Source organism: Perca fluviatilis, chromosome 18 (genome assembly GCF_010015445.1).
Source record: "Perca fluviatilis chromosome 18, GENO_Pfluv_1.0, whole genome shotgun sequence".
Taxonomy (NCBI): domain Eukaryota; kingdom Metazoa; phylum Chordata; class Actinopteri; order Perciformes; family Percidae; genus Perca; species Perca fluviatilis.
The window spans coordinates 36,652,142-36,665,351 of record NC_053129.1 but is presented as its reverse complement, the minus strand read 5'-3'; the positions used below and the strand labels follow the sequence as shown (position 1 = coordinate 36,665,351).

Genomic DNA, 13,210 nt, shown 5'->3' with positions numbered 1-13,210 from the left:
TAGATCCCAATAAATCAGAATAAGTCCCAATAAATCAGAATAGATCCCAATAAATCAGAATAAATCCCAATAAATCAGAATAGATCCCAATAAATCAGAATAGATCCCAATAAATCAGAATAAGTCCCAATAAATCAGAATAAGTCCCAATAAATCAGAATAGATCCCAATAAATCAGAATAAATCCCAATAAATCAGAATAGATCCCAATAAATCAGAATAAGTCCCAATAAATCAGAATAGATCCCAATAAATCAGAATAAGTCCCAATAAATCAGAATAGATCCCAATAAATCAGAATAGATCCCAGAGGACGGGAACATTGAGCAGACAGTGACCCGTCAGCATCAACATCTCCATCGTCCCGGGACAGGCCCCCTACAGCGCTCCTCACACGTTGAATAACCAGGTCACTGATGTCATTGGTTAGGGGGTTTTATTCCATCTTATAACCTCTGAAGAAATAAAATGAGAGAACTTTGAACAAACGACAACAGAAACTTTAAAAAAGTCACAAAAACATAAATAAAAAAGTGACCAAAACAAAATGAAAAGTCACAGAAGTGTCGAAAAAAATGAACGTTGAAAAAAAAGTTGTAATGTTAAATTTTGAACCAGAAGAAGCTGAAGCTGCAGATCTCTCGTCCCGGGACAGTAGGGAGGAACTGACGACATCACGGGAGGAACAGACGACATCACGGGAGGAACTGACGACATCACGGGAGGAACAGACGACATCACGGGAGGAACAGACGACATCACGGGAGGAACAGACGACATCACGGGAGGAACTGACGACATCACGGGAGGAACTGACGACATCACGGGAGGAACAGACGACATCACGGGAGGAACAGACGACATCACGGGAGGAACAGACGACATCACGGGAGGAACAGACGACATCACGGAGGAACAGACGGACATCACGGGAGGAACAGACGACATCACGGAGGAACAACGACATCAAGGGAGGAACAGACGACATCACGGGAGGAACTGACGACATCACGGGAGGAACTGACGACATCACGGGAGGAACTGACGACATCACGGGAGGAACTGACGACATCACGGGAGGAACAGACGACATCACGGGAGGAACTGACGACATCACGGGAGGAACTGACGACATCACGGGAGGAACTGACGACATCACGGGAGGAACTGACGACATCACGGGAGGAACTGACGACATCACGGGAGGAACTGACGACATCACGGGAGGAACTGACGACATCACGTTCATATTAAACTGTTCTCAGTATTTAAAACTAATGCAACTATATTATACACTTCTGTCTCTGTGTTACAACACTTCTGTCTCTGTGTTACTACACATCTGTCCCTGTGTTACTACACATCTGTCCGTGTGTTACTACACATCTGTCCGTGTTACTACACATCTGTCCGTGTGTTACTACACATCTGTCCTGTGTTACTACACATCTGTCTCTGTGTTACTACACATCTGTCTCTGTGTTACTACACATCTGTCTCTGTGTTACTACACATCTGTCCCTGTGTTACTACACATCTGTCTCTGTGTTACTACACATCTGTCTCTGTGTTACTACACATCTGTCTCTGTGTTACTACACATCTGTCCGTGTGTTACTACACATCTGTCCGTGTGTTACTACACATCTGTCCGTATGTTACTACACATCTGTCCGTGTGTTATAATCTGAGCGGGCCACTCCCAGGACCCCCTCCCTCCAGACTGCAGCATCTCTGCCGTCCCGGGCCAGATGTGGAGCGAACACCACCTCCAGCCTGCGGAGGGTGCTGCTCTGGTCGCCCCGGGCAACCGTCCCCTGGAGACGCCGCATCATCAGCCGAACCATCACCTGATTGGCCCAGACCAACCCCAGAGCCGGCGCCACGGCGCCAGACACAGGCCTGAGAGAGAGAGAGCGAGAGACAGCGTCAGAGAGAGAGAGAGACAGACAGACAGACAGACAGAGAGACACAGAGTCAGAGAGAGAGAGAGTCAGAGAGAGAGAGAGAGAGAGACACAGAGAGAGAGAGACACAGAGTCAGAGAGAGAGAGAGAGAGACACAGAGAGAGAGAGAGAGAGAGACAGAGAGAGAGAGAGACAGAGTCAGAGAGAGAGAGACAGAGACACAAGAGAGAGAGAGAGAGAGACAGAGAGAGAGAGAGACACAGAGAGAGAGACACAGAGAGAGAGACACAGAGACAGAGAGAGAGAGACAGAGACACAGAGAGAGAGAGAGAGAGACAGAGAGAGAGAGAGACAGAGAGAGAGAGACACAGAGAGAGAGAGACAGAGAGAGAGAGAGACAGAGAGAGAGAGAGAGAGACAGAGAGAGAGACAGACAGAGAGAGAGAGAGAGTCAGAGAGAGAGACAGAGAGAGAGACAGAGAGAGAGAGCCTCTCCTTAAAGCAGCTGTTCTGCATCATTAACTTTCTCAGAAAGAAAATGTTAAATTATTTTTACCCCAAACTGTCATCAGAGCTGAAAACATCCGTCACCTGCAACACACACAGAGGACAGCTGAGAGGGAGACAGGGGGGGTGTGTCTGTGTGTGTCTCTGTGTTGTGTGTGTGTGTCTGTGTGTGTGTGTGTGTGTGTGTGTGTGTGTGTGTGTGTGTGTGTGTCGTGTGTGTGTGTGTGTCTGTGTGTGTGTGTGTGTCTGTGTCTGTGTGTGTGTGTGTGTGTGTCTGTGTTGTGTGTGTGCTGTGTGTGTGTGTGTGTGTGTGTCTCGTGTGTGTGTGTGTCTGTGTGTGTGTGTCTGTGTCTGTGTGTGTGTGTGTGTGTGTGTGTGTGTGTCTGTGTGTGTGTGTGTGTGTGTGTGTGTGTGTGTGTGTGTCTGTGTGTGTGTGTGTGTGTGTTACCTGGTTGATACAGAGAACAGGTGTGTTGAACTCCAGGCTCAGCGTGTGCAGTGTGTGTGAGAAGCTGATCAGCTGTTTGCTCCTCTCCAGCCAATCAGAAGCCTGGAACTCAGACCTGAACAGCGCCGCCACCGAGTCCACCACCACGAGGCGAACGTGTTGGCGAGCCAGCAGCAGCGGCACGCGGCGGGACAGACACACACTCAGGACGTCCTGCAGAGAGACACACAATCAGAGACACACACTCAGAGACACACACTCAGAGACACACACTCAGGACGTCCTGCAGAGAGACACACAATCAGAGACGCACAATCAGAGACACACACTCAGGACTTCCTGCAGAGAGACACACAATCAGAGACACACAATCAGAGACACACACTCAGAGACACACACACTCAGAGACACACAATCAGAGACACACACTCAGAGACACACAATCAGAGACACACACTCAGAGACACACAATCAGAGACACACACTCAGAGACACACAATCAGGACGTCCTGCAGAGAGACACAATCAGAGACGCACAATCAGAGACACAATCAGAGACACACAATCAGGACGTCCTGCAGAGAGACACAATCAGAGACACACAATCAGAGACACACACTCAGAGACACACACTCAGGACGTCCTGCAGAGAGACACACAATCAGAGACACACAATCAGAGACACACACTCAGAGACACACACTCAGAGACACACACTCAGGACGTCCTGCAGAGAGACACACAATCAGAGACACACACTCAGAGACACACACTCAGAGACACACACTCAGGACGTCCTGCAGAGAGACACACAATCAGAGACACACAATCAGAGACACACACTCAGGACTTCCTGCAGAGAGACACACAATCAGAGACACACAATCAGAGACACACACTCAGGACGTCCTGCAGAGAGACACACAATCAGAGACACACAATCAGAGACACACACTCAGAGACACACAATCAGAGACACACAATCAGAGAGACACAATCAGAGACACACAATCAGAGACGCAATCAGAGACACACAATCAGAGAGACACAATCAGAGAGACACAATCAGAGAGACACAATCAGAGAGACACAATCAGAGAGACACAATCAGAGAGACACAATCAGAGACGCAATCAGAGACGCACAAACATAGAGACACAATCAGAGACGCACAGAGACGCACAGAGACGCACAATCAGAGACGAACAATCAGAGACGCACAATCAGAGACGCACAATCAGAGACGCACAATCAGAGACGCACAATCAGAGACACACAATCAGAGACACACAATCAGAGACACACAATCAGGACGTTCCAGCAGAGACACAATCAGAGACGCACAATCAGAGACACACAATCAGAGACACACAATCAGAGACACACAATCAGGACGTCCTGCAGAGAGACACAATCAGAGACGCACAATCAGAGACACACAATCAGAGACACACAATCAGAGACACACAATCAGGACGTCCTGCAGAGAGACACACAATCAGAAACGCACAATCAGAGACACACAATCAGAGACACACAATCAGAGACACACACTCAGGACGTCCTGCAGAGAGACACACACTCAGAGACGCACACTCAGAGACGCACACTCAGAGACGTCCTGCAGAGAGACACACAATCAGAGACACACAATCAGAGAGGCACAATCAGAGAGGCACAATCAGAGACACACAATCAGAGACGCACAATCAGAGACGCACAGAGACGCACAATCAGAGACGCACAGAGACGCACAATCAGAGACGAACAATCAGAGACGCACAATCAGAGACACACAATCAGGACGTCCTGCAGAGAGACACAATCAGAGACGCACAATCAGAGACACACAATCAGAGACACACAATCAGAGACACACAATCAGAGACACACAATCAGGACGTCCTGCAGAGAGACACACAATCAGAGACGCACAATCAGAGACACACACTCAGAGACACACACTCAGAGACACACACTCAGAGACACACAATCAGAGACACACAATCAGAGAGACACAATCAGAGAGACACAATCAGAGACACACAATCAGAGAGACACAATCAGAGAGACACAATCAGAGACGCAATCAGAGACGCACAATCAGAGACGCACAATCATAGAGACACAATCAGAGACGCAATCAGAGACACACAATCAGAGAGACACAATCAGAGAGACACAATCAGAGACGCAATCAGAGACACATAATCAGAGAGACACAATCAGAGACGCAATCAGAGACGCACAATCAGAGACGCACAATCATAGAGACACAATCAGAGACGCACAGAGACGCACAGAGACGCACAATCAGAGACGCACAGAGACGCACAATCAGAGACGCACAATCAGAGACGCACAGAGACGCACAAACAGAGACACACAATCAGAGACACACAATCAGAGACACAATCAGGATCCTCAGAGAGACACAATCAGAGACGCACAATCAGAGACACACAATCAGAGACACACAATCAGAGACACACAATCAGGGACGCCCAGAGAGACACAATCAGAGACGAACAATCAGACGCACAATCAGAGACACACAATCAGAGACACAATCAGGACGTCCCAGAGAGACACACAATCAGAAACGCACAATCAGAGACACACAATCAGAGACACACAATCAGAGACACACACTCAGGACGTCCGCAGAGACGAACAATCAGAGACACACACTCAGAGACGCACACTCAGAGACACTCAGACGTCCTGCAGAGACGCACAATCAGAGACACACAATCAGAGAGACACATTCAGAGACACACAATCAGAGAGGCACAATCAGAGAGGCACAATCAGAGACACACAATCAGAGACGCACAATCAGAGACGCACAGAGACGCACATCAGAGACGCACAGAGACGACACAATCAGAGACAACAACAATCAGACGCACAATCAGAGACGCACAATCAGAGACACACAATCAGAGACACACAATCAGGACGTCCTGCAGAGAGACACAATCAGAGACGCACAATCAGAGACACACAATCAGAGACACAATAATCAGAGACACAACGATCATTCTGCAGAGAGACACACCATCAGAGACGCACAATCAGAGACACACAATCAGAGACACACAATCAGAGACACACAATCAGGACGTCCTGCAGAGAGACACACAATCAGAGACACAATCAGAGACACACAATCAGAGACACACAATCAGAGACACACAATCAGAGACACACAATCAGAGACACACAATCAGAGACGCACAATCAGAGACGCACAATCAGAGACACACAATCAGAGACACACAATCAGAGACACACAATCAGAGACACACTCAGGACGTCCTGCAGAGAGACGCACAATCAGAGACACACACCAAGACGCACACTCAGAACGCACATTCAGAGATCGTTCCTGCAGAGAGACGCACAATCAGAGACACACAATCAGAGACACAATCAGAGAGACACAATCAGAGACACACAATCAGAGACACACAATCAGAGACACACAATCAGGACGTCCTGCAGAGAGACGCACAATTAGAGACACACACTCAGAGACGCACAATCAGAGACACACAATCAAAGACACACAATCAAAGACACACAATCAGAGACACACAATCAGGACGTCCTGCAGAGAGACACAATCAGAGACACACAATCAGAGACACACAATCAGGACGTCCCAGAGAGACGAATTAGAGACGACACACTCAGAGACGACACACTCAGAGACACACAATCAAAGACACACATCAAAGACACACACACAGAGACAACAATCAGACGTCCTGCAGAGAGACACAATCAGAGACACACAATCAGAGACACACAATCAGGACGTCCTGCAGAGAGACACAATCAGAGAGACACAATCAGAGAGACACACTCAGGATCCTCCCGGAGAGAGACACAATCAGAGACGCACAATCAGAGACACACAATCAGAGACGCACAATCAGAGACACACAATCAGAGACACACAATCAGAGACACACAATCAGAACACTAATCAGGTCCTGCAGAGCGACACATTAGAGACGAATCTCAGACCAATCAGAGACACAATCAGAGACACACAATCAGAACACACAATCAGGACGCCCCAGAGACACAATCAGAGACACACAATCAGAGACACAACAATCAGAGACACAAATCAGAGACACACAATCAGAGCGTCCGCAGAGAGACACAATCAGAGACACACAATCAGAGACGAACAATCAGGACTCCTGCAGAGACACAATCAGAGAAACAATCAGAGACGCACAATCAGGACGTCCCGCAGAGACACAATCAGAGACGCACAATCAGAGACACACAATCAGGACCACCTGCAGAGAGACACAATCAGAGAGACACACTCAGGACGTCCTGCAGAGAGACACAATCAGAGAGACACAATCAGAGAGACACAATCAGAGAGACACAATCAGAGACACACTCAGGACGTCCTGCAGAGAGAGACACAATCAGAGACGCACAATCAGAGACACACAATCAGAGACACACAATCAGGACGACCTGCAGAGAGACACAATCAGAGACACACAATCAGAGAGAGACACAATCAGAGACGCACAATCGGAGACACAATCAGAGACGCACAATCGGAGACACACTCAGAGACGCACACTCAGAGACGCACACTCAGAGACGCACACTCAGAGAGACACAATCAGAGAGACACAATCAGAGAGACACAATCAGAGACACACAGAGACGACAAAGACACACACTCAGAGACGCCAGAGAGACACACAATCAGAGAGACACACAGCCACACAACCCCAGGAGCACACAATCAGAGAACACAATCAGAGACACAATCACAGACACACACCAGAGAGAGACACAACACAGAGAGCACAATCGAGAGACACAATCAGAGAGACACATCAGAGACACAGAGACACACTCAGAGAGGCACACTCAAGATCAGAGAGACCCCAGACACAATGAGAGGACACAACTAGAGAGACACAACTCAGAGACACAACCAACCAGAGAGACACAACCAGAGACACAATCAGAGACACAATCAGAGAGACACAACCAGAGAGACACAATCAGAGACACATCAGAGACACACACCAGAGAGACACACACACACACCCCAGAGGCACAATCAGAGACACACAACAGAGACACAACTGGAGACACAATCAGAGACACAACCCAGAGACACAAACCAGAGAGACAAACCAGAGACACAAACCAGAGAGACACAATCAGAGAGACACAATCAGAGAGACACAATCAGAGAGCACAATCCCAGAGACACACACAACTAGAGAGACACAACTCAGACACAAGACACAATGAGAGACACAACCAGAGACACGACCCAGAGACAACCAGAGAGACACAACTTCAGAGACACAATCAGAGAGACACAATCAAGAGAGACACAATCAGAGAGACACACAAACAGAGACACACAACTAGAACAATCGAGAACACAGCACAATCAGACACACAATGAGACACAACAGAGAACACAACAGGCACAATCAAACACATAAACAAGAGACACACCGCACAAGCACACATCGACACAATGTGAGCACAACCAGGACAACAACACACACAACACACAAGAACACAACTGGACAAAGAAGGGAGAGGAGAACAACTGTGCTAGCCCGGGTGGATGTGGTTGGACGAGCGGTATGAATGGAAGAAGGAGGACCCAAGGGAATGCCACCCCGGGGGCACAAAGGCCCGTCCAACCCAGGCGGACCCCTAGTAGTGACTATAACTTGGTTTTTTTTTTTTTTATGGCAAGGAAAGGAATGGACCCCAAATGGACCCCAACAACTAGGGAGGAAGAATGGACCAACCCAAAGGTTTATGGACCCAACTTGGAGGAAGAAAAAATGTAGGATGGACCGTCTAACGGGGTCATAGGTAACTTATGGACCAACCCAACATATGGAATGGACGGAACAAGTGGAATGGACCAATGTATGGTACCCTAGGTGGAATGGACTCTGACTTGGGGTACAGGAAATATGAATGGACCTCCACAGGGCATGGTCTGACCCCAGTGGAAATGGACCACTGGGGTGTTTGAATGGACTGTAACTATGGGACCAGCCCCCCCCAAAAGTAGGAATGGACCTCTACCTTGGGGTACCCCAAAGGAAATGAATGGATTAAGCATGGTACGTAGGTAGTGGATGGACCACGTGTAAGTAGTAAGAAAACAGTAGGTATGGACTCTAACTTGGAAAAAAAATTGAATGGACTAGTCCTAACTTGGGGAAAGATTGTATGGAGTTAATGGACCATAAGAATGACTGGTTATCTGGGAGGTCCCTAGTTATGGCTACAGTATGGAGTAGGTGGAATGACTCCTAAGATAAGTTGAATGGACTCGTCTAACTCCAATAAGATAATGGACTTCTAACTCCAGTAGGTATGTTTGACTAGTCTAACTCTGGATACATTATGTCTAGCTCTATCTTGGGGTACAGTGGACTGTTCTAACTCTGGGGGTACAGTAGGTATGGATATTAAGGTAAAGTGGCCTAACTCTGGGGTGGTTTGTATGTATCTAGTCTAACTTGGGGGTTAGTGTATGAGGATAACCTGGGGGTACAGTAATGACAGTCAACTCTGGGGGACGTATGTATGTTCAGTAACTCTGGGGGCATGGTATGGACTAACTTGGGTGGAAGCTTGGGGGTGGTAGGCACGTAGAGTGGCGTGACTTGGGTGGTATGGACGGGCAGTGGACGAATGGAGGAGGAATGACCCGTGGATCAGCGCAAGGATGGACAAGACCCGGAGGAATCTCTGGCCCAGATAACAATGGAAGGAAAGGTATAGTATGGAAGAACGACTTATAGGGGGTGAAGGAATGGACCTAAGTAGGACACAGAGAGAGTTACAGACAGTCAGCGAACGCTACACGACAACAGAGTTACAGCGTCAAACCAACGTAAAGGACACACAGAGTTACAGACAGTCAGTAACGCACCTACAGGACACACAAAGAGTTACAGACAGTCAGCGAACGCAGCGCAGCTACAGGACACACAGAGTTACAGACAGTCAGTTTAACGCAGAGCGCAGCTACAGGACACACAGAGTTACAGACAGTCAGCGAACGCAGGCGCATACTACAGGACACACAGAGTTACAGACAGTCAGCGTAACGCACCTACAGGAAACACAGAGTTACAGACAAGTCAGCGAAGGCAGCGCACCTACAGGACACACAGAGTTATTACAGACAGCCAACGAAGCGCAGCTACAGGACACACAGAGTTACAAGTCAGCGTAACGCAGAGCGCAGCGCCAGGACACACAGAGTTACAGACAGTCAGCGTAACGCACCTACAGGACACACAGAGTTAACAACGATGTGCACAGGACACACAGAGTTACAGACAGTCAGCAAAGCACCTACAGGACAAACAGAGATTACAGACAGTCAGCGAACGCACCTACAGGACACACAGAGTTACAGACAGTCAGCGAACGCAAGCTAAACACAGAGTTAACAGACAGTCAGCGAACGTAACCTACAGGACACACAGAGTTACAGACAGTCAGCTAACGCACTACTACAGGACACACAACAGAGTTACAGACAGTCAGCTAACGCACCTACAGGACACAGAGTTACAGACAGTCAGCGAACGCACCTACAGGACACACAGAGTTACAGACAGTCAGCGAACGCAGCTACAGGACACACAGAGTTACAGACAGTCAGCGAACGCACCTACAGGACACACAGAGTTACAGACAGTCAGCGAACGCACCTACAGGACACACAGAGTTACAGACAGTCAGCGAACGCACCTACAGGACACACAGAGTTACAGACAGTCAGCGAAGGCAGCGCACCTACAGGACACACAGAGTTACAGACAGTCAGCGAACGCAGCGCACCTACAGGACACACAGAGTTACAGACAGTCAGCGAACGCAGCGCACCTACAGGACACACAGAGTTACAGACAGTCAGCGAACGCAGCGCAGCTACAGGACACACAGAGTTACAGACAGTCAGCGAACGCAGCGCAGCTACAGGACACACAGAGTTACAGTCAGCGTAACGACCTAAGGGTACAGTACACACAGAGTTACAGACAGTCAGCGTAACGCACCTACAGGACACAAAGAGTTACAGACAGTCAGCGTAACGCAGCGCAGCTACAGGACACACAGAGTACAGACAGCCGTTTAACGCAGCGCAGCTACAGGACACACAGAGTTACAGACAGTCAGCGAACGCAGCGCAGCTACAGGACACACAGAGTTACAGACAGTCAGCGAACGCAGCGCCGCAACACACACAGAGTTACAGACAGTCAGCGAACGCACCTACAGGACACACAGAGTTACAGACAGGCAGCCAGCAGCGCACAGGCGACACACAGAGTTACAGACAGTCAGCGAACGCAGCGCAGCTACAGGACACACAGAGTTACAGAAAGTCAGCGAACGCAGCGCAGCTACAGGACACACAGAGTTACAGACAGTCAGCGAACGCAGCGCAGCTACAGGACACAATCTCAACCGCATGAGTTTACCACAACACAGAGCAGACAATACCATCAGCGGTAATAAAGGGCTCTAACGTGGACTGACCAGAGTCCAGACCACCGTGCTGGGCTGGGTACTGGACCTACCTGAGTCCAGACCACCGTGCTGGGCTGGGTACTGGACCTACCTGAGTCCAGACCACCATGCTGGGCTGGGTACTGGACCTACCTGAGTCTAGACCACCGTGCTGGGCTGGGTACTGGACCTACCTGAGTCCAGACCACCGTGCTGGGCTGGGTACTGGACCTACTTGAGTCCAGACCACCGTGCTGGGCTGGGTACTGGACCTACCTGAGTCCAGACCACCGTGCTGGGCTGGGTACTGGACCTACTTGAGTCCAGACCACCGTGCTGGGCTGGGTACTGGACCTACCTGAGTCCAGACCACCGTGCTGGGCTGGGTACTGGACCGACAGGCAGAGCTGCAGAGCCAGCTGAGTCTTCCCCGCCCCGCTCTCTCCGGACAGCTCGGTGACCCCCCCCGCAGGCAGACCCCCCCGCAGCAGCTGGTCCAGGACAGGACAGCCCACGCTCAGTCTGAGACCACTATATCCACCCTGCAGCAGGACAGCTAGAGAGAGACAGAAAGACACACAGACAGACAGACAGACAGACAGAGAGACAAACAGACAGAGAGAGACAGACACATACACACACACACACACACACACTAGTTAGTGCATGCTGTCACATCACTCTGTAACCAATCAGACCACAAACAGGGGGGGTGTAACTGACCTGGGGTGGGGGGGTGGCGTCTGCACGCGACGGCCGCGGCGGTCTTTAGCTGCTGGACGTCTGAGCGGGACAGACCGGTGAGTCTCTGCAGGTCTGGACCGGAAACACACAATGCCTCGCGCACGGACTTCAGTTTCACTGGGGGGGGGGGCAACGACAACACCACAGAGGAGCACAGGGCAAACATTTCACATGTTATAACAGAACTCCAACCAAACTCCATAATAAATCTGACCGTTTTAACGGGGCTAACAAATGCTTCATCTCATGACATCAACATTTGGCGTACTTCCATTCATCATCACGTCATAACAAAAGTCCCAACATTATTAAGTTAAGTTAAAACTAATCTACACATTTAAGATAATAAAAGTATGCGCCGATAGTACTACTAAAACATCTACTTTAGGGCAATGTGTTCCGTTATGGCTATATATGGTAAATATATTTGAAAATATTCGATGAAACATTAAAGTGTGGTTAATCTTAAGGGAGCTCCGTCTAAACACGGCCGCCTATTCATTACACAACTACCGTTCAGCTTCTAGAGGAACTCCGTACAAAATCTCGCGGTTTTAAGTCGGCCTTCGCAATAACGTTTTAGGACTGAACGTGACATTTGGAAGAGGATTTAACGTACAGAACATCTAGTTATATACACTTTATGATTGCCGATTACAATATTAAAACATATCGCCTAAGACAAAGTGTTAGCTTGTGTTATATAATGTTACTACATTTGATGGTAGGCGATGCAATGTTTAATTGTGATATTTCTGAGTGAACGCTGGAGTACAGGCTCTTTTACCTCTCCTAACGGATGCTATGATCCTGGGGTTGAGCTCCAGTTGGTCCCAGTCCATCTCCCCGCTGCGGACATGCTGTCCCCGCCGCTGCTTCACTCTCACACTGCGACAAAAACTCACTAAACTGCCTTTAATTCACTAATTAATACGTCTGTCTGTTTGTTTCTGCCCGGACCACTTCACACACCAAATACCCGCCAGAATACGAAACGTCATCACGCACCGCCTGTTGGAAGGAACCATTTATCCCGTTTGTG

At 48.9% G+C, this 13,210-nt stretch overlaps 1 protein-coding gene across 1 annotated transcript; it reads right to left on the bottom strand.

Annotated features, from left to right (window-relative positions):
- Positions 1-1,562: 1,562 nt before the first annotated feature.
- xrcc3 (X-ray repair complementing defective repair in Chinese hamster cells 3) lies at positions 1,563-13,174 on the bottom strand. Its single transcript, XM_039781394.1, has 8 exons — positions 12,956-13,174; positions 12,148-12,285; positions 11,701-11,980; positions 9,520-9,718; positions 4,457-4,483; positions 2,863-3,090; positions 2,464-2,498; positions 1,563-1,902 (listed from the first exon to the last, which is right to left on the bottom strand). Exons 1-8 carry the CDS (start codon positions 13,008-13,010, stop codon positions 1,662-1,664), a joined length of 1,203 nt encoding a protein of 400 aa, XP_039637328.1. The 5' UTR covers positions 13,011-13,174; the 3' UTR covers positions 1,563-1,661.
- Positions 13,175-13,210: the final 36 nt, after the last annotated feature.